The 27,595-nt window shown below is 34.1% G+C and overlaps 6 protein-coding genes across 11 annotated transcripts in view; 5 read left to right on the plus strand and 1 right to left on the minus strand.

Moving 5' to 3' along the window:
* Positions 1-60: 60 nt before the first annotated feature.
* LOC116349332 (peroxisomal membrane protein PEX16) lies at positions 61-1,515 on the plus strand. Its single transcript, XM_031780721.1, has 2 exons — positions 61-375; positions 444-1,515. Exons 1-2 carry the CDS (start codon positions 252-254, stop codon positions 1,364-1,366), a joined length of 1,047 nt encoding a protein of 348 aa, XP_031636581.1. The 5' UTR covers positions 61-251; the 3' UTR covers positions 1,367-1,515.
* Positions 1,516-1,801: 286 nt separating this feature from the next.
* On the minus strand, positions 1,802-5,522 carry LOC116349337 (ubiquitin conjugation factor E4 A). 2 transcript variants are annotated; one of them, XM_031780728.1, is made up of 6 exons: positions 5,457-5,522; positions 4,607-5,378; positions 3,909-4,482; positions 2,510-3,844; positions 2,292-2,454; positions 1,802-2,218 (listed from the first exon to the last, which is right to left on the minus strand). In XM_031780728.1, the coding sequence occupies exons 2-6, from the start codon at positions 5,233-5,235 to the stop codon at positions 1,872-1,874; spliced, it is 3,048 nt and encodes a 1,015-aa protein (XP_031636588.1). In that variant the 5' UTR covers positions 5,236-5,378; positions 5,457-5,522; the 3' UTR covers positions 1,802-1,871. The 2 variants fall into 2 exon arrangements, with proteins under 2 accessions (XP_031636588.1, XP_031636589.1); XM_031780729.1 differs by lacking the exon at positions 5,457-5,522 and having other exon boundaries at positions 4,607-5,450.
* Positions 5,523-5,598: 76 nt separating this feature from the next.
* On the plus strand, positions 5,599-6,531 carry LOC116349338 (mitochondrial inner membrane protease subunit 1). The gene is made up of 2 exons (XM_031780730.1): positions 5,599-5,857; positions 5,918-6,531. Exons 1-2 carry the CDS (start codon positions 5,756-5,758, stop codon positions 6,440-6,442), a joined length of 627 nt encoding a protein of 208 aa, XP_031636590.1. The 5' UTR covers positions 5,599-5,755; the 3' UTR covers positions 6,443-6,531.
* Positions 6,532-10,518: 3,987 nt separating this feature from the next.
* LOC116349365 lies at positions 10,519-11,622 on the plus strand. The gene is made up of 2 exons (XM_031780766.1): positions 10,519-10,839; positions 10,934-11,622. The coding sequence occupies exons 1-2, from the start codon at positions 10,542-10,544 to the stop codon at positions 11,359-11,361; spliced, it is 726 nt and encodes a 241-aa protein (XP_031636626.1). The 5' UTR covers positions 10,519-10,541; the 3' UTR covers positions 11,362-11,622.
* Positions 11,623-11,873: 251 nt separating this feature from the next.
* LOC116349347 lies at positions 11,874-13,083 on the plus strand. Its single transcript, XM_031780739.1, has 2 exons — positions 11,874-11,995; positions 12,052-13,083. The coding sequence occupies exons 1-2, from the start codon at positions 11,948-11,950 to the stop codon at positions 12,967-12,969; spliced, it is 966 nt and encodes a 321-aa protein (XP_031636599.1). The 5' UTR covers positions 11,874-11,947; the 3' UTR covers positions 12,970-13,083.
* Positions 13,084-16,819: 3,736 nt separating this feature from the next.
* LOC116349303 overlaps positions 16,820-27,595 on the plus strand; it is a 169,534-nt gene continuing 158,758 nt past the window's right edge. For 3 of the 5 annotated variants that reach the window (XM_031780675.1, XM_031780679.1, XM_031780676.1), the window contains exon 1: positions 16,820-17,580. In XM_031780675.1, coding sequence (XP_031636535.1) covers positions 17,509-17,580 — 72 coding nt within the window. In that variant the 5' untranslated portion in view covers positions 16,820-17,508. The remainder of the gene's footprint in view (positions 17,581-27,595) is intronic. The other 2 variants (XM_031780680.1, XM_031780681.1) reach the window with 1 other exon arrangement.

Below are 27,595 nucleotides of genomic sequence, written 5' to 3' on the forward strand. Positions count from 1 at the left end.
TGACATTCACGCTACGTTCGTGAGCAACATGCGCTTATCTGTCAAACAAATTGAAACGAAACATTAATGAATTTTATTAACATTTTCTGACCATTTTAATTCAGTTCCATTGATTCGACGACATTTCTGCGTATTTTCAATTCAAGAAAAAGGAGGATGTTAGATTGTGATTTTGTCACGATTAAAAAGTTATCGTTGTACTAAATGTAAATTGGATTAGTTTTGAATTTGCGCATTATCAATTTAAAACAATGTCAAATATAGTGGCCAAATTACCCGATTTATATGAATCATATAAATTATGGGTGAGCTCAAATCCATCGACTGTGGGTGACGTTGAGACCACCGTAAAATGGTTATCATATTTCTTGGTCGGTAAGTACTGCAAACGTTCTTAATTCATCTTAAAATTGTGCTCTACCATTGATTCTCTATGATTGCAGGTCGTGTGAATAGTTCAACAATTGTGTCTGAATTGATCTACACACTTTCGAATTTATTGGTGCTGTTCAATGATAGAATCATTGAAAAATCAAAGAGCGTTTGTATTTCAAGTGATCGATCCAAATATCGTTTGAAAATTTTGCTAACCACACTTGAATACAGTGAAGTATTTATTGAGCTATCGGCAAAAAAATTGTGGGGCGAACGTGGACGTTGGATTTTCATCACAATTGTACAGATTGCCAAATGCATCGGGCGATTTGTATTGAAATTTTACCATCACGAATTAATCACACAAAATCCACCAATTGTTGCATTGGATCGGAAAAATATTGATAAAATAATCGCCGAAACATCATCGGATGAATCAATGCCGGAAATGTTTGATGCCGCAAATTCAACGTTCACCTTTAAATTAAAGCGATCCGGCCGTGTTGTACGCAAAGTAGAAGGATCGCCACCGGTTTACTTGCGTTCATGGAAACCATTGGATCCAGATAAAATCGATGTACCAACCAGCGTTCCGAGCGTTCCGATTGTAAAATACAAGAGTCTCAACAGCGCCGAAACGCTGTACATATTGAAACCAATTATTCACCTCACTAGTGCTGGCATTTTCGGCATCAATAGTTGGAAGAGCTACAGTGTAGCATTATTCATTGATTTGGCCAGTTTGAATATGTATAAGAAGAATATTCGCTCCCTGTCACCAAAACAACGTCTTGAACTATCACGCCGTACAATACAGCTACTGTTGTATGTCATACGATCTCCATTCTATGAGAAGTTCACACAACACAAATTAAACGCACTTATCAATGCCATTGCATGCACCATACCATTCAGCAGTACTGTCTGTCAACCACTGCTTGAATACATTCCACAATGGCAAAAAACTTATTTCTATATGTGGTCAACATAAATAATTTTTATGAACAAAATATGGAGAACACAATTTTATATAGGCAAATTAAGGGTGATTATTTTAGGTGGTTATGCATAATTTTTGTCGGTTCTTATGAGGTCGAAAAAGCTATTGAACAATAAAATATTTTGGCAGTTAAATTTAAAGATGCGATTTTTATTCTATTTAAAATTTTACAGCCCTTCAAATATGATAGATGATACTACCTTTATTCTATTGATGGAGCAAGGGTGTCAGAATCAAATGAATCCAAAAGTCTAAAACTCAATTCAATTCGGAAAACATTTTATGCTCCCTTTCCAAATTAACGCATAAATAACTTTATTTATTTCCGATTTTTAAATTCAACAGTTTTATTGACTGAAATTAAATTATTCTTAAATCTATTGACTTAAGTGCAACACATTTTCGGTTGTGTTTTTTTTTTTTTTAAATAATAAATTGATATTGTTTTATTAACAATGTTGGCTTCAAGCTCAATTTTAAACGAAAAAAAATGTCTTTATTCTTCCTTAGTGGCCTTATGACTTTTTCGCTCACGAATCCAGGCATCGATCTTCTCCTTCAGCTCTGTGTCGCTTTTCACTTGATCCATCGTGAGTGGTTCGCGGTTGAATGGATCCGTTTGGTCCGACAAAAGATGACGAGCGATGGTTGTGCGATCGCACGTCACCTTTGAGCTCGGCAAAATCACCGGATCCGTCATAAGTGTCGACATAATTGGATCGAGGAAATCATCGGGTGCATCTTCTAGTGCCTTTTGATTCTCCTTTTCTTGCTCTTCCATTTGGCTAACTTTTCCCGCAAAATCGGATATTTCCCCAACCAATTGACCACCACCAATTTTTACTGCGTAAAAAAATGAAATGTTTAATGATTAAATCAATATCAAATATGTTTGTATTTGAAAAATCATACTAACCAAGTACATTTTGCGCGTATTCAAATAGATTTGACGAATACGAGCGTCCGTCCGAAACGACGGCCAAGCGAAAACCAGCACATTGGTCCAAATTGATGTAAATTTGACAAATTTCCAACACCGTTTTCGATGGATCAAATTCAAATTCCTTTTTGTCTTTGACCTAAAACAAAGCAAATTAGTTTGCATCCTTCACCGAAAAAAATGCTGAAAATTACCTTGAAATTGCCTTGATTGGGTCCCGTTAAATTTAGTAAGAAGTAATTCAACATCGCAGCAACGCGATCGACCATCGTTAAATGTCCGAAAATCTCGGGAACAGCGGATGTGAGGAGTTTCAAAATGTTGATCGTGTCACGACCAAGTACATTGTACAACCGGGCCATATGACCAACGTGTTGCAAATTGGCACGATTTTGCTCCCGTTCGTTGGCCGGTAGATTGTTCCATTCGCCATTGTCTTGGGCAACTTGTAATTGACGAATTTGCTGTAGGTTCGATAGCGATTCATCGAGCAAGAATATGGCATCGTTTATCAATAGATTGATGAAACGTAAGAACAATGGTGGATTCACATCTTCCATGTGTTTGAGTGCCAACAAGGCCATGTCTCGGAAACGTTGCCGTTGTTCTTCAAGTTCCCATAGATGTTCCATGATCTGGTACATTGGACGACGATAATTGAATTTCATTTCAAACTGTACGCTTTGACCCGTCATTTCAATGCCAACAAAAACGCTCAGCAAATTCGGCACAATTTCAAGACGATGCGGATGTTGTGTGAACAAATGTGACTTTGAGCTACAACTAAACGATGTGCATTTCTTTGGCAAAAAACTTGCCAATCCTTCGGCCAATCGTGCCCGCAAATGTGGATTACGTGCACGGCTCATGTCACCCATGAATAACAGTAAAACGGTAAAAATGCTTCGTTGTGTATCCAAATCGGTATCGATGGTTTGCTGTTCAAAATGTTGTATGAATGTCAAATAAACGACAATATTCTCAAGCAAAAATTCTGGAATGGATGATAAACATTGTGGTGCCGGCGTTTCAATCGGTAAATTCACATCATTTACGATGATTTCATTGCTTGGATTTTCGGGATCGGGTATTCGTGATGCGCATCGTGTCAACCACAGTGATGTTGCTTCAAAGAATTGCAGCAGGTACTGATCGTTTGTTGGTTCGTTGATTGTCTTTTGTAGACACAGATATTTTGGCATGTGAGTTTTCAGTGCGTCCATGACATTTTGTGCCACTTCGGATCCACCTTGTGTGGCCGCATCACGATATAAATCCTGCAGTCGTGCCATTTCACGATTCATTTGTGAAAATTTTTCAATGCACACCCGATATCCCATGTCGATTGCTTTGTGTGTCATGTAAAACACTTCAGTCACAAAATTATACGTATCAGCTGTTTTTCGCGCCTGATTTTCATCGGGCGCTGGAATTAAACACGTTTCCTGATGAATCGAATGCATATGGACGCTTTTTGCATCGCGATCGGCTTCTGTAACCGCAAAATATGTGGGATCAACATCACGTACCTGGAAAATTACAATAAATCAAATAAATTACCAAAAACCTTCGACAGAAAGTTGTGTAAAGTACCTTGAAGTTTGGCCGTAACAATGGCTTACACAGTCGAAGCAGTACACCACATAGCCCAATCATAAATGAATCGGGAACAACCTTTACAGCACCCAACATAGCAGCCGGATTATGTGCGTTCCAAATTTGTCCGCGTGCAGCATTCGAATGCAAACACAATCCAATCCATTCAAGCATTTGATTACGTGTTTCACCACCGACCAGTAGGAACCCCTTGACAATGGCATGCAATTCATCCAAATGCAACGTCAAGTAGTTTCCAAGCGAACTTGATAACGAACTTGACTGTGCATCAGCCATGTTTTCAAAGTATTCATACGGTCCGTTATGAGATTTGGGTAAAATCGATAGCGACAACAATGCCCCCAATAAAGTTTCAGAAAATTGAATGCCCTCGATTTTTCCGCCAGCCACTCGAGCCTTCGGTGTCGTGTAATTCAACAGCAATTGTGCCAGAATCGCATTCGTTTTATCGCTAACGAATGCTTTCAGTGTGTATAGAACCCATTTTTCCAATGTGATCAAAGTTGCACTTTTCGCCAAACGTAAACAATTTGAAAATACATCATCGAAACTGAAAAGGAAAAAATGCAGAATTTTACCATGAACAATTCCTCTTGAAGTAAAGAACTTAAAAAGCAATTTTTTGCAAAAAAAAATTTCGCTAAAATACGATAACCCCAATTCAATGAACTTACGTGTTACGAAGTGATTCCATATACGTGGGTTCATTATCTCCAGCAACGTCAGCAACAATTTTCGATAAAAATTCACATTTACACTCGAATTCGTCCTGATAATTTCGGAAAAGGCTCAACCATTGTTCGGACAACGATTGATTGTCATACAGTTCTGGTTGTTTTTGTGCTGTGCTTGCATTACGTAAAATCAACTGTTTGATTGTTTCACATTCTGCATTCAACGATGAATTATTTTGATTGTGGCACCATTTTGACAGACGCTCATAGGATCGATAAAGATATAAAATCACTTTATCTTCGGCAATGTCATTTGTTTCATCGTTTTGCGTATTATTTGGTATGAGGTAATCGCGTGGATTGCCCAACAATAAACGTTCAAACAGTGCTTGCTCCAATATTTCCATGTTCATGACTGTTGTTTCAGCATTTACTGCGGCCAAATCTTCCATGAAAACTAATTGCTTATTCTTCGGTGGTGTTCGATTGATGGTGATGGAGAAAATGTGCTCAATGAGGCCGTTGATTTTTTGTTCCATTGCATTTATCTTTGACGCTGTCTGCTGAGCTTGTGTATTGGCAGTCGTTTCATTGCCAAATAAACTACAAAATGGATTTGACGAATCCATGTTTTTTACACTTTCACTGTGTCAGTTCCTAATGGCTACTTTCCAAACTCAAGTTAATTCGATTTACATTCACCTAATTTCGAACGAAACCGTCTATAAATTTATCGATAATTCACGACTTTGGATAATTATAGACTGATGGGCTGATAAGAAACGAAATAAAAATGAATTAAATTTCACGTCAAACAACAAACATGATGATGACCAACAAAAAATTATACCTTGTGAATGTTCTGCACTGAAAACCAATTAAGACGATGACAACTCATATGTCAAATTGTATTTGTTTTGTTTCAAACTGATAAATAAGTGAGTGCGTTTAATTCCCATGTAATCAGTAACTCTTCACATGTTTTTGACAATTCGTCGAACGTCAGTTTGACTGAAAGTTTTTTTTTCATTGTTGCTATTGGTTTTTCTTCTATTCAAGCCACAGGCAGAATCAAGAATATATTTTCCATAAAAATATGTGAATGGAAAGTTTCTCGGTTTCAAGTCTCTTAATTTACAATTTTACAAAATGTTTAAGACAGTGCCAAACACGAAATTTATGTTTATGGCCATGGTGCAAGCCGGTTGTATTGGACACTGTGTTTTTGAGTATTTGGCCAATTTGGTTACGGTAAATTTACACAATTTTATCGATTTTAAACAAAATTGATTGCGTTCATTTTCCCATTAGACAAGTGGACCATCGATGGAACCAGCGATAACACCAAATAGTATCCTCCTTACTGAACGAATCAGTAAACGATTACAGATCTATGAACACGGTGACATTGTTATTGCCAAGAGTCCGATCGATCCAGAAATGTTGGTGTGCAAACGAGTTGTGGGTTTGCCTGGTGACAAAATTTATATGAAACCTCGCATAAGCTTTAATCCATTTGGCACCTCTAAATCAGAAGTTAAACCATTATTCAAAGATGATGAACTAAAAGACATCATGCCATTCATTGATGCCGAAGAAGAAAATGCATTCAATACGGACAAATCAAAACACATTAACAATCAAGACTCAGCCATGAGAACATTTCGCAGTCAAGTGATAATCGTACCAAAGGGACATTTATGGCTTGAAGGTGATAACAGCGAAAATTCGATTGATTCGCGCACGTACGGTCCGGTCCCAATGGGGTTGATTCAAAGTCGAGCTGCATTTCGATTATATCCCGATTTTACGGTTATATCCAATAATAATAACTAGCCACATAGTCCATATATGACATGGCTTACCATTAGATTTTTATGTTGACAAATATTTTTTCAATAAAATTCATATCTATGTGTGATTAATTGGTTTTTTGTTTGCTTTGAACGTCGTTCTCGAAATAGATTTCGAGTTAAAGAAAATCATTGCATATTGATTAGAACTAGTCACCGTTAGATGTCTCCATAGGAACTATTTGAGTGGAATTTTCATTGTTTTCGCTAACAACAGCAGATCGAATATCAAATGTGAAAACTCGGTTCTGCGTATCCGTATGCCCAACTAACTGTACCAACAACAACGCGAACGCCGTCAATTTCAATGGATAATTTTGTGGTATACCATTGATTATAGTATCTTTTTTCAATTGTTGTATATGTATCGAGACTAGTTGCCATTAGATGTCTCTATAAGATCAATTTGAGTGAAATTTTTATTGTTTTGCTCACAACAGCAGATCGAAAAACAATGTGAAACAAAAAATAAAATTGTCTAGAAATCGAATGCCATCGTCATTTCTTTAGCCGTACCAAAGTGGTTGCTGTTCATTCTCTTTTTCCATAAATAATTAATGTTTCTGTTCATTTTCACGTACATTGAACGAATAATGAATGCCCAAAATCGAATGACGATAATGTAACAACAAATTGATTTCCCCTTTTCGGATGTCGTATTGCTTTCAAACATACAATTGTTCGGTAATTTAAAAAAAAGTAACCAAAAGACAACGTCGAACATCATTTGTCTCGCCGGTGTGAGAAAATGGACTTAAAACCACTTTTTTCTGTTTGCTTTTCAAGAGGTATTGCATCGAATGTTGCATCAACAACATATGCACGGATTCTTATGCCGTATTAGAAGTGATGCAAAAGTTAAAGGTCAATTCTACAGCAATCAATTTTAATTGTAAATATATACGACGAAGAATTTTCTGTGTGATGATCCCGACTCTAAAGGGGAATCAAAAATGCAACACGCCGTTTTGTTGTATGTACAAAGAGAGTGAAAAAGAGATGCAATGAAAGAAATGTAAAAGATACGTGTTGCATCTGTGGCACAGTAACGCTGTAGTAACAAATAATACTGTTTGACGTAGAGTACGATGTGCATTGATCGTGCCAATAAAACGCACATTGATAGAGGTTCCGTTTCATAACTCACTCTGCAGGCAGTAATTTATTGATTTTGCTATTTTGATTCAGCCATTCGGCTATGGCAAAAAAAAATTATCTATGCGAAAAAAGTGCAATTTGTTTTTTTTTTTTAATAAATGGTTACCCGTAGATGGAATGGATTTATTTACAAAACTTGAATCCTCTTCATAATTTAGGTCCCCTTCAATATACCGAGCCGTCTTCGTCGATGATAGTGCGCGGTCGATTAGCGCAAATGTTGTCAATTTGAAAAATATATATTCGAAAACGTTTCGGCATCGATTTTACTTCTCAGTTGGGTGTATTATTAAATTATGATCTTGCGTGATTTACTCTAGTTATGCGATGACACCAAAGATACAACAAATTGGATAACGGTTTGATGCACGCATCAATTCAACATAAATGGGTTGGTGTTTTTTATTATTGTCTTTGAAAATAAAGCAAAATTCGAATGAAGTAATTGGAAATATTCATAAAAATAAATGATTATTGCCGTTGATGAGAAAGTCGACTTTTTTTTCTGTCCACATTCATTTCTATTTGAAAATGATGTGATGCATTCATTCCATTCCATCTTTCGAACGATTCACCGGTGAAGAAGACAAAAACTTTGATGGTGGTCAGTAAAGAATACTTGTTCACACGCAAAGCATAAGTTTATTTAAGTTATTGGCAATTCAAATATAAATATATGTGTCATTAATTAAGTTTTTATTGAAATTTCCATTTTATAAGCATTTATTTACGTGCTAAATCTTGTCAACAACGTAAATATGGTTTACCATGTTAGTATGGTAAAAGAAGTCATATTATATTTCCTTCTGCAATAGAAGTGTATATTTCATACCAGAGCCGGATTTTAATTGACGGCTTTGTCTACGCTGTACGATTGGAATTCGCTTTGAATGTGAAAGAAACGAAGAAATCTTTCACACCTACACGCTCGACAAAGATTATTTCGATCCTTTTTGTTCACCAAAAAAACCAGCTCGAGCTTGTTTTGTGTTGAGAGACAACACAGCGAGACAAACTGGCACACATTAAGAAGGAAGGAGACATATATGAGAAAGTTCTTATGAGACACATTATGCGATTGAACGTATTTATGATATTCAATACGTTTGCTATTTAAACTAAATAGTATTTATAATGTTCTACACGCGGATGGTTGAAACAAAGGTGCGGCAATGATAAAGTTCAAATAGGTCTGAATCGTATTTATAAAAGGATGGAAGAAATTTCATGAAAGAGAGAAAGAAGAAAAAGACAAAAAACAACAAATCGTCATTTTATTTCTCTCATATGCAGCAGCCGATGCAATAAAAATCATTTCTCGTTTTCTTTCTCTTGCCGTTGAAACTGGAATTTGTGTGTTCGATCACAGACGAGAGTGGAGACAGAGAGGGAGAGAGAGAGAGGTCTATTGTCTATTGCAACAATATAACCTTTTTATCGTCTATACCATTATTTATTCGAATCAATGGATGTTTTGATGATATTTTGATTGAAGTGTGTTGTATTCGCTTGTTCATCTTTAATAATAAATCGATTAGTGCATTTATTCGCCTTTATTTGTATTGATTGAGCAATAGCGATTGTAACAAGCAAACATTCTACTTAAATGCTATTCACATCGATTTCGACTTCTTTATTACTCCGACCAATCGCCGACTATAATTTCGTATTTACATCGTGCGATAAAGGCTTGCGAAGTTTCAATAAGCAATAAATGCGCCATTCGTTCTTATTGCTTCTGCGAAAGATAGAGACCAATTGAATATTTTTGTTTTAGCAAAACATCTCGGAATAAAATCATAGACCACAATTGGAAACTTTTTTTTCTCGTCCATTGCAAATCAATATTCTGCATATCTGTTTGGTTTTAGCTCCATTCCAAATGTTTTAAACACTCTTTCATTCGTTAAGACTCTTATCTAAAATTCGAGTGCCTGATGCTAAACAAAACGTTGTTGATAGATATGCATTTTTCGGTGCAATCAACGGAGAGTCGAGAGGAGAAAGAAAAAAATTGAGATCAAAGCATTTTGCATTTTTATTGATTACAGACTTTTGTGTTATTTTAAGTAAGATTTATGGGATGTTGGAAATCAAATTAAACGTTCGCTTATACATTGAATTAACTGTAATTATGGACGCCCATTAAAATCATTTCGATGAACATTCTCAATTTCTGTTGGTTTCGACTTAGAAATTCAAATGTAACCATCGCGAGAAGAATTGAAGAAATGGAAGAATGCATGAAAATCATGGCTTTTCTTTCACCATGCCCAACACTAAATGCCAACCAATTAATCAGAAAATGCACACAAAAACTAGTTTCTATCATTTAAATTGTGCATACTTGGCTCGATTCAAATGATCGTTTAAACAAATCCATTGATTAAACGAAATCGGGGCATTGGCGCTTTGAAACATCTAATTCAAATCTACGTTTTGAGTGTAATTTTAAGTTGAAATCAAATTCGAGATGGGTTTTCACATTCAAGAGAAGAAGCCGTTGAATTTTAAAGACAATGTTATTTATATTGAGAAGAAAGAAAATCGATTTTGACTACACGTTGTTTATTGCTTCTCCAAAAGATTGTTTACAATGCAGTCTTGTTATCAATCAAGTATGGCACTTAAAGTATCGCGATTAATTTTGAAAAAAATCGTCTATGAAACCATTTCGTTGAGAGATATCGATTTTATTTTTCTCTCAAGTTTGAAATCTTTCTTTGTGCTCGACTGTGTTTACAACTTTATCTATTCGAATTGGTTTTGCGGTTATCTTTGCTGTAGATCTCAACATCTTCACGATAATTTACGAAATCATTTTTTTTTTTCACTCGATACCATTGCTGTATAAAAAGAACTTCAATCCGTATTTGTTATTATATTATTTGCTGGTCTTAACACAACCTCCCCAAAAAACAAAAATGAAATTGTGTCTTGTGTTTGTTTTAATTTTTGCATTTGGCAATTGTCAAGAGCACCGAGATGGCATTGACAAAATCATCCGTTTAACTGTGGAACAATATAATGTTCATAATCTTTCATTGGCTGTCGTGGAAACATTTTCGCTGGATGTAAACTGCGTTGTAGTGTGGCGTGAAATGGTTAACAAAATGAGCCTAAGCAAAGACGATCGAAAATCGGCGCAAATATTTTTGGATTATGTAAAATATACGGTCAATCTTAAGGAAAAATTGATGCAGCAATGGCATTTCTCGAACGGTAAGAGATTGGGGCAAATTATTGATTGTTTTACAATTATTTTTCGATTATTTTAAATTAATTCGATTCTTTTCTTTTGTGAGTCTCCCCTTAGGCAAGAGATTTGAGAGCTTCGTGTTTTTCTTTGAAAATCCAGATAGCTTAACTGAAAAGCAAATGTGTACGGCAAATATTGAAATTGAAGAGGCGATTGCAAAAATATCCGGAAAACGAAGACACATTGAAAAATACATTTCAAATGTTGATGAAAAATTGAATGAAATTAAAGAAGGAATTTTCAATTTGAAGAAAAAAATGACATCAGTTAAAATGGAGCCAACAGGTGATATCGTGGGAAAACAAATTGTGGAAAAATCATTCAAAAATCTTCGTGATGCCGCCAAAAGTGTAATGGATGCAATTACCGGGAAAAGAATCACAAAGAGCCTCATGAATCCGATGATGGACGAAATTGATGAAGTTCGAAAAATTGAAGACAAACTTGTGAAATCATTGAATAAAATCTGCTTTTCGATTGAATAAAAGTAATGGAAACGCAAATGGAGATAGAAACATATAGTGAGAGAAATCTCTGATAACGAGCTATGTGCTTATTCTTATTGAAAGCTACTATAAAATTGAAAAGTGTACTAGCTGAAAGCTATAGTGTGTAAGTAAATATTAATCACAAAATGTATTGCGAATTGTGAGTTGAAATTCACATACACGTTCAAATCTTTAATTACACAATTGACTATTTGCTACCTTTGTTTACTAAAAACGATGTATCTTTTACAATAAATCTAGTTAAAATATGTAAAGTGTCTTGAAATAAAACAATTATTTTGTCGCATGGCTATCGAAATTATGACTACAAAGTCCGATTTTCCTATAAAATCTAGTCATTTTTATTCTAATTTTGCACATTTTTTTAGTCGGCACCATTACTTAACAGCGCAACCACCTGTAAAACAGACGTTCTTGCTATTTTGTTCCAAATTGAAAACAAGCTTCCAGTCACCATGACTCACAATAGCTTCGATATTCAATATTAAAAGTGTTTGTATCGTCGCCGATTCGGTTAGTAACATTTTTAACTGGAAACGTGTAACATTGTAAAAGTGTCGTTATGAAACCATACGTTGGAATTTTGTTATTGTCAATATTCGGCTTAAGTGTAAAATTTTCTTTATATTGTATGATTTTCAGAATTTCCATCTTATATGATAATAGTGTTTATTCCTAGGTTTTTTCTTATCGAAGATCCCAGGATTTTTATGCAAAGGTGAGGAAAAAGACCCTTCACCAGAGGTGATGAAACAAGTTCCATCATCAGAGGGTTTTCCAAACACTTTTTCGGATTCAACGGTTCAAACGTCGTCGAGGACAACAAATCAATCTTCATCGGATGTTGCGCCTCAAGATGCTGTTCAATCTCCATCAAAAGCAGTTACAGAATCCAATACAGCAAGTGGTAAATTGACGACGTTGATACGATTAAATGACGAAGTCACAAAAATGATAACCGAACAATTTGATCGAATTAAGATGCCGATGAATTATGTCACTGATTTGGGGAAAGTGTTCTCTTTCCTGCAACTCACCGATGCTGATTTAAAAGCAATGGGTCATTTGTATCTTTATTCAAAGTACATCAATGATATGTATGTAATGTTCACAGATAAAATAAGAGAGTTTGATCGTTCAAAATATAATCAATACTATGTGGGCATGCCAAACTATAAATTGACGCCGAATCAAACGATGTTTTTGGATAAACTGCTTAATTCAAACATTGCCAATTCGGAGAAAAACAAAGCCATCATTGAGAAATGCATTGCAGACGCACAATTACAAGAAATGGCGAAAGTGGTTGAAGTGAAAATTAAAGATTTAGAAAAGCAATTGAAGGAATTGACTGATACTATTGTTCAATATGAATCGAAGCCGCGCTATGAAGATGCTATTGCAAAACTCAAAACTACATATGTTACGGAAATCGGCAAGATAAGCGCGGAAATATTCAAAACAATCGTACCAGTGTTCAATAACAGCGATGCTTTTAATAAAATTACGGAAGCCGTACAAGAAATGGCAGATGTACAAAGAGAGGTTCCGATGGAAATCGCAGCTTCGTTTCTCAAAGTTTAATGAATAAGATAAATTGTAACTGCTATTGTTCAGAAATATTAAACGAAAACAAAATATACAATATTAATGAAATGTATAGAAGATGCGCAAATAAATTACAGTTACTGAATAGCGTTTTTCAGTTTTTTTTTTCACAATTACACATGTTAAAGCAATATTCGTACTTTGGCATTCGTTTTTAAAAAAAATTAAAGCGAGAATATAAGAATGCGTATTATTGACAAAATGTATTGCGGATTGTGAGCTGAAATTCACAAACACGTGCAAATTGATCAAATAAAAGTTCAATTTTCTTATAAATACTCATTAGTTTATATGTTTCTGTGCGTAGGTAAACTTCGAAACATTCATTACGAAAATTTCAATTCGAAAATGAATTTTTTTATATTTTATTTTGCATTGGACTCACAGTAAGTTTCTAAAGAAAAACTGCAAAATTTTAAATAAATTCCGATGAATTTTCATACTTATTACCCTTCACAAGCTGCTTCACCATGTTTTCGGTCGTCCAGAAGGCCACCGTAATTCGTCTGATGTGCCACATCTCAGTGAAAACGAGATTCATAACTTCACCAGCAACAAAGATGGACTAAACTACATGCTTGATTTAAATGATGACATTAAAAATTTCTTGTCTGTTGAGTGCAATAAATTGAAATTTTCGATGGAAGAAATTACAAACATTGGCAAAAACGTACATTTTTTGGTACTAAATAACGACGAAATGTTGAAACTACAAAAACTTCATTCCTATTTAATATACACAAATTGCATTTGCGACTATTTACATGATAATCTAACTCGTTTGGCAGACGAGCGTTACGATCAATACTTCTCAGGCATTCCATATAATTTAACAATATAACTATATACAGTAAAACCTGTCAATAACGGAACCTGGAAATAGTGGAATTCTTGTCAATAGTGGAAAAAAATTTCCACCATTGAGATCTCCATACAAAATGACCTGTTAATAACGGAAAACGGCAAAAAACGCTCACCCCCAATAGTGGAAAAAATTTGGGAAAAATTCTTTTGATTTGCTAGGGTTTTTGGAACGCGAGAGAAATTCTTTCGATTTGCTAGGGATTTTAGAGCTGTATTTTGGAAGTCAATTTTTTCCGATTGGAATACCCTTTTTGCTAGAATTTCCCATGCGAAAAATTCTTTTGATTTCTAGGATTTTCTTCTAAAATCATCCCCTGAAAAATTTTGCTAGCTATATAATGATGAAAATATATGAATTTCTTCTTTTTTTCACATTTTCCCTCAATAATGGAAAATCATTTCTGAATTGGCATGAAAACCTGTTATTAATGGAACCTGGGAATAGTGGAATTCTTGTCAATAGTGGAAAAAAAAAATTCCCCGTGGGATTCCGTTATTGACAGGTTTTACTGTATAACAAGTTCTTTGCTTTGGAAACCCCAGTCGGCTTGAATGGGCTGTTATTGTCACCGAGCAAAATTTCGATAAAATTAAATCGTTATTTGCTACAAACGACACGAAAACTGCCATTGAAACGGCCGAATTGAAAAAGCCTAACATTTCCGACGAAGTCACCAAATTAACTATCACCATCAAGGAAATTCAATTGAAGACCGAACCTCTGGTGGAAATAAATAAATTCAAAAATGATTTTTTGGAGAATATTCAAAAAATGGCTGGCGATTTGGAGGCATACGTTCACAATGTACTAAAACTGGATGATTTATTGGTTGCACTTAGTGGCCCGATGGAATTGATTGTCAACGCCCAAAAAGGACTACCGATGGAAATCGCATTGTCATTCATTGTCTGATAACCATTGTCTTTATCGATTAAGAATTGTGTTGAAATATTTTCTGTTATAGACAACATTGTACATCCAAATGACAATCAGGAAGCATGTCCAAAATTGAATTAATAAAAGCAATTCAACAAATGCAAGACTTATCGCGTTTTTTTCTATTGTATCCATTAGTTTGCAGAGAAAAGTCGTTGTCAATAAATTCAGTGGTTACGCTTCGATGCGCTCACGAAAATATCGAGAATGAAGATAATTTATGACGTAGACACAGTGAGTTGCGTGTTTGTCGTCAGTTTTCGGTGTGACCGGACAACTGTAGTTGTTAATATTGTGGGTCTTATTTTTTCAATTAAACTAATGCATTTGCATGGTTGCGTAACCACTTGGTGCCGTTTTTAAATGATTTTTCATTAAATGAGGTGAGAGACAGAATCCCTTCGAAATTTGACTTTAGTTTTTGCGTCGAACTACTTTTTTTCCCTTTCATTCACTGCATCAATTTAATTAATTAGCGGCTGCGACAAAGTAGTCGGCCGATCAATGGAACTTGTTTCGCATGCAGTAATATGTTGAAATTGAAAACTGATTTCAATTAAAGTTTTTCGCTTATTGGATGGAAAGCATTTGCGTGCCATAAAAACGAAAAGTCGAGAATGCAAACACAATAATTGCATCATGTACGAACAATGAATTTTGATTGAACGGAATTGTTGAACAGTCGAAGAAAGTCATTTTAAAATGGATAAAAATACAGTGAAAATAATCGTTGTTGCTTTATTTTTGCCGTTTCACAAAGTGATTTCGTCCAATTATCCCATTCAAAATGTATCATAAATTTCACATGATGCTCTTGAAGCGTTGCGTTTCTTTTTGCTGTGCGAAACAATCTGCTTAATTCATTTAATTTTTATGTCGAACATTTGTCGAATGTTTACATTTATTTACATCGTTTAACAGCTTAAACACAACAATTCATATAAATTAAAACCAACTGTCCAGATGCTCATCGCATTAAAAAGAATATACGTACAATTCCTCTGCTCTTAAGTGTTGATGTTTTTTTGCGCATCATTTTTTTTTCATTTCTCGTCCAGTTTCTTGGCCGAAAATGTTCTGTATTTGAATTGAATGTCTGTTTTAAGCATGTGAGCATCAAACAATCGTCGACCAAAGCAATTGTCAGCCATGTCTTTGGCTTAAACCATAATCATAAAAAGAATGATGGCAATTCAATCGAAGCCGTTGGAATAAATCACGGAAAATAGTTATAGCCACAATAGTCGGCCCTCGTCACAATGCTCAAGCGCAAAACTTACGGTCATAATTCATTTTGAATGAGCCAATAAATGTTTGAAAGTTTTTCAGCCTTTGTATTAGTTTTTTTTTTCATTTGATTTGACGTTGCAAGAAAATAATAATAATAAAAAAAGAAGAAGATGATGATTTCGGCGTGTCTGGTGATATATAAAGATAACACGAGTAAAATGCGATGCGAAAATAAATGTAAATACGTACGATGCATGATGGAGCAGCGAGTGAAGAGCATACATGTAATGGCTATCGCCTCGCAACTGTTTGAATGGAGGCATTCTGGTCTGTGCGTTTGTGAATGAAAAAGCGAGAAGCATTTGTAAACAGTTGTAAAAAAAAGCGAATCAGTAAAAACTACGCGGCTACGCGAATAGAATGATACACGAGAAGTAGACAGAGAAGAGACACGATGAAAAAGAGACAGAGCGGTGAAATGGAGAAGGAAATTCAGCGGCAAATGCATTTTACTACGTTATATCTATGTACATGTCTTTCGTTCATATTGCCGCTACACTCTTCACGGGCACCCATACACATGCCCGCCGCTCGATTTATAGTATACTATGCGCCGCAATGGCAAACGACACACTGTATACGAACCGAAAATGTGTTTACAGGCACAACAATGTACATAAATCAATGAAGCTGATTGCCAGTGTGGATTCTACTCACTCTCTATGTACTAGGTTTTGTTTTGATCACTTCGGTTCATATGTTGTTGTCGAATGTTCAGTGTGCTGACAACGTTTGCACTGAACGGATAGCACGACGCACCGTATCAGAAAGAAAACGCTTCAACACGATTTATATTTATTTATTATTATTTTTTCACATTCAGTATTTTCCATAGAGTACATTTCTCTATGATTCGATAGCTTACAATTTTACAATAACGAAACATTTTTTTCGTTCTCTTGTTCGCTCGTTTTGTGCCTCATATAGTTCGAACATTTAGTTCGATTAATAACCGAAGACACACATTTTTCTCTATCTCTCTCCATGCAATGAATTTACGATAAATAAAAAATATTGAAACAAAAGCACCGAAAAAATTGAAGACTGTTTACGCAAGTGTGTGATGATGATACATGGCATTATTCATCGTATTGAGAACAATCGTCATCATTAATTAACAAAACAATATGAAAGTTACACGCGCGAATTGTAATTTGTAATTTTGACATTGTAGATCGTTAAAATGTTATCGCGCAGTGGTTATGTGTGTGAATCACCTTCCCGTGTTTACCGGCATATGGTTTTCGAATGAAATTTCTGAATAAAAAAAAAATAATTATATATTCATATTTGGATAGTATGGTTGATGAAATAAGTGAATCGTGGCTAATTAAAGCGACAAACACTCAAATAGAAATGTGTCAATCGATTGGATTAATTTGATTCAACAACAGCAAATAAAACGCAAGCCGAAAATAACAATAATGCCCTGGAATTGCTTGTGTTCGAGCAAAAGCAAAAATAGGCGACCACAAATCAGTGCACCGATTTTATGTGTAAGTTTTCAATTCCTTTTTATTCTTCCTGAAAACCTCAAAATGTCTCTGAAACAATGTAATCGTCCGAAATCGATTTTTTTTACGTATATGTGATAAATAGTGCTAATTTGAATACAATGAAAAAAAGACTTTTTTTGGAAATGAAACCGCATCGCGTCGTGTGGCATATTTGAATGAAACTCTTGGAATGAAAACCGTAAACTGTGTTAGAAAATATTTTAAAATTCGGTTCACGTAACAAATACTAAGTGCGAATAATAAGGTTCTGTTACATGGTTTAAGTTGCCAAACGGCACGACTCGTCGGTTAATGGCCGCATAAATTGTTTTTGGCAAGACGCTTTTTCCACTCACATTCGACGCATCTAAATATTTTTAAAATTGGCACCGTGTTTTTTAGCTCAAAATGCGAATGTTTTTGAAAAGAACGCATAGAAAAATGTCACCGCTTTTGTCACAGTGACAAGCTCATTTTTTTTCTTCTCTCTCGTTTGCATGTTTTTCGCGATCAAACCAAATGCCATCACATATATCATCCATATGATGACGAATGAAACAATAGGCAAAAAAAATGTGAATCTGAAAAAAAAGAAATATTTTCAAATCTCGTCGGCATCGACCGATTTATGATTAGAAAATTAAAAAAAAAAATTTCTTCTGGTTATTTATTTCGAGATTTAATCAGAACGGTTTTAATCGTTGATGTCATATTCCGCATATAAAAAAATTGCCCTTGTGACTTTTCATTTGGCGTCGAGTTTCGCTTCACGTTTTTTTTTGTCTTTTGAACTATCAACGTAATTCTGTTGAATTTTTTTCACGTATGGATTTTTTTTCTTGTGATTCTCTCGACTATTTCAAGTATGCTTAAAATATTTATAACGGTTGATTAATGTGAATACTCAAATTAGAATTTCCATCGTGCGCTGTGACGAATGAAAGACGCCGCACATGAAGTTGCACTCAGTAGCATCGTTATCAGCAGTGAAATAAATTCAAATTTCATTAGGAGTGCTAGAGAGAAAGCGAAAAGCGAACGCGCGCGCGCCTCAAAAATGTCGAGCAATTATCGATCGGATGTTATATATAGATTTGTCTGGTTGAATGACATTTTAGACTTAGAATAAAATACAACAAACGATCAAAACACTGTATGCAGCACAGTCTGTGTTCGGTCTATGTCGGTGTTCGTATTCGAATCGATGCAGTGAAAATTCATTTCGAATCGAACATAAATTCAGTCAGTTCAATGAACCGGTAATTAAATGTACTAGAATTATGCGGTTTGCTTCGCACTGTGCACTCTTTCATTTAAGTACCTGTTAAATAATGCATAACATATGGACTTTTTGATATGAATTTTTTTGTTACATGCTGTGAACATGTTTTACGTTCATTCAATCATTCAACACTGCCAATATCAACAAAAGCAGCGGCAGCGGCAGTGGCAGCAACAAATCAAAAATGTCTATCCAAACAGAGCCATAAAAATGTTGATTTTTGGCATTTTGATGTTTGATGTGATGCATATTCAATCAGCCTGTTAACGAATGACGGGTCATTTGAAGAAAAACGAACAATCTCAGACATTTTCACGGTTTTCCATCATCAATTTCGAAGATCTTTCATACAAATTTTGAAACGTTTTACCCAAAATGGAAGAAACACACACAAAAGAAATGATCGGAACAAACGATTTGAATAGTTTTCGAATGATTTTTTTTTGTTATTGAAAAGAAAGCAATTCAAGAGTGTAACATGTTGGACAATGAACGAAAGCGAATATAAATTGAATAATAATGAAGAAAACACACCCAAAAAAAACTTACTCATCGATATAGTATACAACATAAGTTACGGCAATTGAATATTTATTTTGTTCACACTGGGAACCGAATATAGTGTGTTTGTATTCCTAAACATTTGATTGCAATTATCGCAACAGATAACACGAATTGCTTTGAGTCGATCGGGTAGTAGGCAAATCACGAGATGATAATGCTATCAAATTGGAATTCTTTCTCGAAATCAGCTGGAACTGAGACGGAACCGTATAAACAACAATAGACTTGTTGTTGAGCTGCTGAGCATTTTCAAATAAATGTTCGTGTAGAAATGTAATTATTGCATAAAAGAGTAGCATTTTAATAACAACACATAATTAAAATTCATTATGTAGTTTGTTTTGTATGCATTTAATTGGCGGCTGTCAATGTTCAAACGAACGTACCGAAAGTGCACTAACTGTGCAGTCATGAGGATGGCATGTAAACATTCGATGCGTAATGCATTTTTCAACGTTTAGATAGAGACACGTGAGTGTGCACGCATTGGAACCCATTTCAAAATGCCACGAATTGTATGCGTTTTTATTGATTCCGTCGTCATAGTCAAATGTGTTACGTCAACGGTGGCGGCACACGTTTGTTTCGTTCTCTGCCAAAGATCCCAGAAATATTGAATTTCAACGAAGGTTTGGCTTCGATAAGAAACAAGAGCCAATTTATTCAATTGATTGCACGGTTCATTTGGTTCGAAACCGATTTCTGTTCACTGAGAAGGAAAACACCGCATTAAAAGCAATGAATTGACATTGAGACAATGTTTTTTTATTAAAAAAATGTGAGTCAAATGAATTTGAAAAATGTTGAAACCTCAAGAACGCATCAATCAAAATGAAAGGTGTATTGTTTGTCATCTTTGGACTTTTGCATTTGATGATCTCACATCATTAGAAATGATACACTCCTTGTTTTAGCGCTTTTGAATCGATTAGATCACTAGTAAATCAATTAAATTACCTCGATGTGACAATGAACGATATTTAATAATTAATATTAGTTTCATTTTTTTTTTTCATATTACAGAATATAAGAACAAAACATTTAATGATGTTTAATATAGATATAATATTTTTATGAGTTGCGAGTTCTTCTCGCTGGTGCAAAATAAATATATCTTTCTAGAGGTGCTAAAACGAGATGTGGTCTTTACTTCATATAATTATTCAAATTAAAAGAAAAATGATGACATAACATCTCAAAAGGAATTCAATCCAGATAATTTGAATTCCAACCTTTTTCAAATATTTTACTGAAATTGATGTTCAAACGATGTATTTGTCATGATTATTTCACCTTTGAAAAACTAAACAAATTTGCGTAGCACCATGAAATACGAGTATGTAGCATATACCATCTGAGAAAATAATATTTAAAAAATGAAAATTTTAATAGAAGATACCAAGACAATTATATCAAAACATACTCTGCTAAATACTTCGCAAGTGCACTGAATTATGTAAAATCCTTTGATAAAAATCGGTTTCTGTGCATTGGCCATTATCATTATCAAATATTTTCGCGTATTTGGTGTCGCTATATACCATGAAATCTGATAAATTTACCGATCAATGCTGCCCAAGCGACTTGTGAGATAATTGCCACACGAACAGAAATACAGCAGACATAACACAGTTGTTACTATACCAATGAATGGACGAATAAAGTAAATTAGATCTCCAATTTCTATAGTCTAACAAAAAATTGAGAAAAGACTGAAATGAAGAATCACAATTTTTTGTTTAAACATTTGAGATAATATTGATAAAAACACTTACATGATAACAAATTAGTAATGAAGCGCACATTATTGATGTTGAGATGGTAAAAATATTGGTTATTACTGGACCAAGTACATCGGAAACATCGTATGCAAATCTAAATATTTAAACAAAATTTGTTAGTTGTGCAACGATGATATGTGCACATGTCTTCAATGCACTTAACTGTTTGACTTCGACATGGAATTTAATTATATCCGCCAATTTTCTTTTGATTGCTAGAACCATGTTAATGTCAGTTTTTGTTCAAAAGCAACAAGCTTATCGTTCAACTCTTCGAATTGCAAAACCATGTCAGAGACCGTGGCATCCACAAAATATGCCGAATTCAATAGTATGGCAGATATTGTAATGAACGTATCTACTCCGACGTAACAGAATATTACTTGAAGTTTAATTTCCATCAAATATCCAAATGGGTTCTTCCAATTGAATAGCATATGTGCTGGATAAAGTGAATGGAATGAATCACATCCACGTTGCAGCCAAAGATAATTGTAAAAGGAGTAGAAAATATATTGTAGATGACACTTATATGCGAGACGTATCCATTTTTCCAGTTTTTTCGTTACATTAATGTAAAAAATGCATGCCAATGGATGACATGCTCCTACTAAAATTTCCAAAGAAAAATTTTGAATGGACTTTTCTATTTTTTAGAAAATTTATATTTTTTCCTCACGTTGTTCTACAGTTTTACCAGTTCTTTCCAGAAGTTTAGATAATCTCTTCTTATACCAAATTAAAGCCAAATATGAAGAAGTACCAATAATGTTACTAAAAACAAAGAAAAATGCTTCAGAACGCTGGATGAAATTGTTGGCTTCAAACCATAAAAACAACACCATTGTCACGAGCGAAAAAAACATGGCGCTGCATATGATACCAACTTGCACTTTTTGCACGGAAAAATGTTGACAACATTTCTGTATTTTCGATGGAAAATGACATTTAATGTAATTTTCAAGTTTATGGCACCAAAGAGGTTGATTTCTAAATAGCAACAAGCCCAAATAAGATAAATGAGCCTTCGGAATAGCGAAAAAATTCATCACTTTTTTTTCTTGAGGAAATGAATAATCAACTGTTTTTGATAACTACTGAATACCGACTGACATGATTGATCCAGACATCAGCCCACAGTTACAATAATCAACTTGGAATTAGGTAATCTAAAACAAAAACAGGTGCATTACTTCACCCGAAGTATAAAATCCTTTAGATTTAACCCAATTTTAAGCAATACACGGTGAAATGTACAAATGACATAGTGGCCAGCAAAAAGACAGGTTTCGACAGTACAACGTCATTAAAAGATGTTAAAAAAAGTGGAAAAAACAATGATTCAAATGCAATTACACATCACTTTTTTCAAACTTAATAAAATGTTAGTAGCTAAACTTGGAAGCTATAACTATAACTAAAATTATCATAAACGATCCCCATTTGAAATTACCCAATTTGATTTTTTTTATCTCTTCCTGTTTTGGTGAAGCTTCAAAAACAAATATTCCTTTTTCACTTTCTTATGTTTTCTTAATTTTATTGGTTTTCATAAGAACATGACATAATTTTACAATTAACATTTTATTTTTACCTTGTGCTGTCGAAAGTAAATAGCTTATGAATCAAGGTGCTTCAACTACATATGCTTTGTAGGTGAAAGGAGCGAGTACGACGTTTCCCCCTTTGCTAAGCGAAATAAATCCGATATGCGGCGCTGATTTAAATGTCACTCTATGTCATTCCACAATGATACATTTTTTGGCTTGACAATATATAAGCTCTTCATTCAACATGCATAATTTTTGAACGGTCGAGTAAAAAAAAGAAACATATCATAAAATATTCTTCTTACGTTTATTTTAAATTTATTTGTTTAAAAATAACAATAATTTCAATTTTTTTTTCATAGATTGAACAAGAATCTAATGTAAAAAGTAATACCAATGCGACACCTACCGTTAAAATAGAAAAGGAAACTTATTTGGAATTGTAACATTTTGGTCCGCCATAACAGCATCTTCGTTTTGCTTCTCTGTGATTGGTCAAGTAAAACGAAGATGCTGTCATGGTGGACAAAAATGCTACAATGGATACCAACTAAGTTTCTTTTTGCATTTTTACGGTAGGTGTCGCATTGTCATTACTATTTACATTGGATTCTTATTTAATCGATGAAACATTTTTTGTTGAAATTATTGTAATTTATAAACAAATTAATTTTTTTATAAAAAAAAAAATTTAATAAATTTTTTAATGAAAAATGTTAGAAAAATATTTTATGACATGTTTTTTTTTCAACGATTCAATAATTATGAATGTGTATGCATTTTAAATGAAGAGCTTATATATTGTCAAGCCAAAAAAGTATTATTGTGAAATGACAGAGTGACATTTACATCAGCGCCGTATATCGAATTAATTTCGCTTGGCATAGGGGGAAATATTTTGACAGATAGTACTCGATCCTTTGATGAAGGAAATATGTTCGCCTGAAAGGTTATCAAAACGTCAAATTGAGATAAATTCAATATAGATATTTTGAAAACCGACCTTTTTTACAGCATGTAAATTGCATTTTTTTATTTTTTGAATGTTTTGATTCTTAATTATTCAAAAAACTGCGCAAACTATCGCAGCACCAAGAAATAAGGTCGTGAAATGGTTCGTACCATGCAATCTTATAAATTGGCCAACCGATGGTACACAAGCGATCTGTGTTATTATAATCGACGCACACACAAAAGTATATTTTTTATCACTTCGTTCAATCAATTTCGATAAGCTCTCTTTATACAAAACCAAAAACAAATATGTCGAATGATATATCACACCAAAGAGTATCTCGTTCGATAAAATTACTAGTTTTAAACAATAAAAACAGCCAAATTTAGAAAGATAAAAAGCACAAGAGGTAAACTATGAAACCTTTTGCACTTGTTACAATGAAATTTTTATTTTCGGCGAAAAAGAAGGAAACGACCGAACCAACCGTTTTCAATAACTGCTGAATTTCAACTGACGTGGATGGTTAATGCGTCCTCTCGCATCATCTAGACAGGCCGTAGTGAAAAATAATCAATTCAGAATTAGGTGATATTAATAATAAAAGGCATTTGCAGCACTTCACACCGAACATATAAGCAGTTAGTTGAATACACGTAGTCCAATTTAAGTAGCAAACTGCGACACAGTGGCCGGCATAGAAGATATGTGCGAACAATGCCACGTCAGGCTATTAGTGAATTTTCATACGCTATCCACTTATAAATTATTTATAGGCAGACTAAGAACTTTACCAATCCTTTAAAAGTAGGACAATGCAATTACACCAAGAAAGTGTACTGTCTTCAAACTAAATATAAGGAAAATGTGAAAATCGTTTCAATCATTAAAATAATGCTATATAATACAGGACATCAAAACTAAAATGATTAGAAACGATTTACAAGATGAAATTAGCTTACGATAAAACCCTTTTGTTAATCAAATACAGAAGTTTAAACAACGTGAAGTTGTTTTTTTCCCTGTTTCGGATAAAACTTATTTCAATTATCTTCACTCCAAATCTGTAAAAGAAAGTAATTTTATGTCTATATTGATTATATAATGTTGTTGCGAGGAAATAAATGACCCAAATTGCTACAATTGTATATACATTAAAATGGAAAATTCTTTGCATTTCAAAATGATTAAAGATGAGTATTTAAAATAGTGAATAAAAATGTAGTAAATAATTGGTTGCGATTTTTCTCAAACAAAATTTGTAGAAATTGTAAACCACGTAATTTCATTGGTAAAAATCAAGCGTTCATTTTCATAACAATATCCATTGTTTCACATTTGGCCTGATTTATTTGCAATCATCGATTATTGCGTTTTTTTAATTCCCGCTGGACAACGAAGCAGCTGGCTCTATAAATAACGTTTGAAAAAGGCAATATAATTGATAGGCATGGGTCGTTGAGGTTTGTTTAAAATTAAAACAGCTCAATTGTCAATACGGCGGTATAATTTGAGCCCATTGATTGCGATCGAATTCATTAGGTAACTTTGGACTAACACATCATTGTTTTATTCCCATTGTCATTTTGTGATCGTCTCTTTTTACATTGAATGCTGAATTACAATGAACAGGCAGTATTTTTGTTTAACGAATTCGTTATATTTTTTAATTGGAATGTTTTGATTCACAGCGTTTTCATGCTAATAAATGAACCAACACTTTTAGCATCAGACACAACCTATTAGAACGTAATGATTTTATTCATCAATCACGTTCAAACTATTGAAAAATATCAACTTTTTGCTGTTGTGGCTTTTGTATCTCTGGCAATACGAATAGATTCTAATTTGATTAAGCCACTTGGCGTCTGGTCAGAAATACAAAATTGAAACGTGAATTAAATATTTGTATGTGTTGCTTCAAATAGTCATACAAAATCTCTTTAATCAATGTAAAAGCATTGGTTGTGATTGTAAAGCCACAAAATCAGCGAAAAAAACTCAAACGCACCATGCTAATTTAAATATTGATTTTAGTTTCAACATTCGAAATCCATAAATTCGGTTTCATCCTTCTGGCATATTATTTTAACTATGTGAATAAACATGAGAAACCATACATTTCACTGTCTCGCGTGATTTACAGATTTTTCGGCAAACCATCGTGATTTATCCATTTAAAATTTCACCCATCTCCGTTTTGTCAATACAGGCCGGGCGTAAATCGATAGATTAGATACATTATGATGTTTTAACATAAAATGCGTATTAATGGAATAAATTATAGTTTGTTTTCGACACTTTTCGTCATCCATTTGAGCAATGGAATGTTCTAACAATGAGCTAGCCGCAATATTTAAATCAAAACATTTTCCGATAAAATGGGAGGGTAAAAACCGTCGAAATACGATGCTCATTTGGTAGTTCACTACTTTTCTTGGCTACAAAATCAATGACTGAGTAACGAACATGCTAAAAGCAGACACAATGATGGAAATGTGTAAGAAAACGGAGCGAAGAGTTCAATTTTTTCTCGAGATATTTAATAATTTTGGCGCCATGCACAACGTTTTCATGTTGTCGATGGCGCATCTATTCACGGGTGAAGCCTGCTCGAGAAAGAGATAGAGGAAAGGAAGAAATTGATGGTGAAATTCGAATGGTTTATGAAATGACACAGCCGCAAATAGTTTAACATCGTTTATCAGGACCAACAGAGATATTTTATGACTCGAGGCTATCTCTCCTTCATATGAATGCTGTGCATCGATTTTGATATGCAAAAATTCAGCATCGAAATACACACACGCATAACGTTTGTCCGACCGCAGGTGAAGACGTGGATTAAAATTCACACGAACAAACTTTTCCCGCATAACTTCTTCTTTTTTTCATAAACAGAACGGACATCGTGAAATAATGTGCAGCAAATTACATGACAACATTGAGTAGCTGCAAGCAATGGCGCGACATAAAGAACACAAAGTTGTAAGTTTACTGATGAAAATCGGTGTAAAAAAAGCAGAAACTTACAAGACGTGTAAAAATAAACAACGATTTGGTTCATCTCTCAAGCGCAAATATTTAGACTTGCAAAGTTATTTTGTAATTGCAATTAAAGTAAACAACATCCCGAAAAAAGTATGGGTAAACAGAGGCAATGAGCGAGAGAAAGTATCCACAATAACAGCCATGAACAACTTGAATGTTATCCAATAAAATGCTGGGAACACAACATAAACATATGATGCGCGTCTGAAAAAATCAAGATAATTCGCTGTGCGAAGTCAATATTGTTCATCCTTTCACACATTTTTGACCGTAGAAAATTGCAACGAAAACGGTTATGTTGATGTGCATACCATATGTGCAGCCATCATTCGATGGCCCACTGTGTGTTTATTTTGTAGATTAAACAGATTGTTGCGTGATAGAAACGCATAAATTTTCACAATTCTTTTCGTCTCCCTCTCTTGGCCTGAAACTGGAACACAGAGTCATAAATTCGACCGCAGCAGTTTTTTTTTTCTATTTTATAATCCGACACTGGTAATTCCAGTCAATAATTCAGCAGCTCTATCTCCCTCTCTCTTTTTAAACTCAATGCATTTGAACGACATGAAAAAAAAATCTTGATAAATGATGAAATGCAACGATAAAATATGCCAAAAATAATCTTCGTTAACTGAGTTTTCTCAATTTTACTTAAAATTAATTGAATTCTAGATGATTCAATTCAATTACTAGTAGTGGTAATTTACAAAAACACCACATAACAATTTGTGTAAACGTTTTTCCCACTTTTTCCATCGAACGTTCATATTCAACGCAATTAATATATTTGATGGATTCAGAGGAAAAGGCCAATTGTTGAATCGAAAAA

This window comes from Contarinia nasturtii, unplaced genomic scaffold, assembly GCF_009176525.2.
Source record: "Contarinia nasturtii isolate CC-2019 unplaced genomic scaffold, AAFC_CNas_1.1 Cnas_scaffold_2861, whole genome shotgun sequence".
In the NCBI taxonomy this organism is placed as follows: domain Eukaryota; kingdom Metazoa; phylum Arthropoda; class Insecta; order Diptera; family Cecidomyiidae; genus Contarinia; species Contarinia nasturtii.

Coding starts and splice junctions, on each gene's coding strand:
- LOC116349332 (XM_031780721.1), top strand. CDS start 252: ATGTCAAATATAGTGGCCAAATTACCCGATTTATATGAATCATATAAA. Junction 376..443: donor GTTATCATATTTCTTGGTCG/GTAAGTACTGCA, acceptor CTATGATTGCAG/GTCGTGTGAATAGTTCAACA.
- LOC116349337 (XM_031780728.1), bottom strand. CDS start 5,235: ATGGATTCGTCAAATCCATTTTGTAGTTTATTTGGCAATGAAACGACT. Junction 4,483..4,606: donor ATGGAATCACTTCGTAACAC/GTAAGTTCATTG, acceptor TTTCCTTTTCAG/TTTCGATGATGTATTTTCAA. Junction 2,455..2,509: donor CCAATCAAGGCAATTTCAAG/GTAATTTTCAGC, acceptor GCTTTGTTTTAG/GTCAAAGACAAAAAGGAATT.
- LOC116349338 (XM_031780730.1), top strand. CDS start 5,756: ATGTTTAAGACAGTGCCAAACACGAAATTTATGTTTATGGCCATGGTG. Junction 5,858..5,917: donor ATTTGGCCAATTTGGTTACG/GTAAATTTACAC, acceptor TTTTCCCATTAG/ACAAGTGGACCATCGATGGA.
- LOC116349365 (XM_031780766.1), top strand. CDS start 10,542: ATGAAATTGTGTCTTGTGTTTGTTTTAATTTTTGCATTTGGCAATTGT. Junction 10,840..10,933: donor GCAATGGCATTTCTCGAACG/GTAAGAGATTGG, acceptor GTCTCCCCTTAG/GCAAGAGATTTGAGAGCTTC.
- LOC116349347 (XM_031780739.1), top strand. CDS start 11,948: ATGAAACCATACGTTGGAATTTTGTTATTGTCAATATTCGGCTTAAGT. Junction 11,996..12,051: donor TGTCAATATTCGGCTTAAGT/GTAAAATTTTCT, acceptor ATATGATAATAG/TGTTTATTCCTAGGTTTTTT.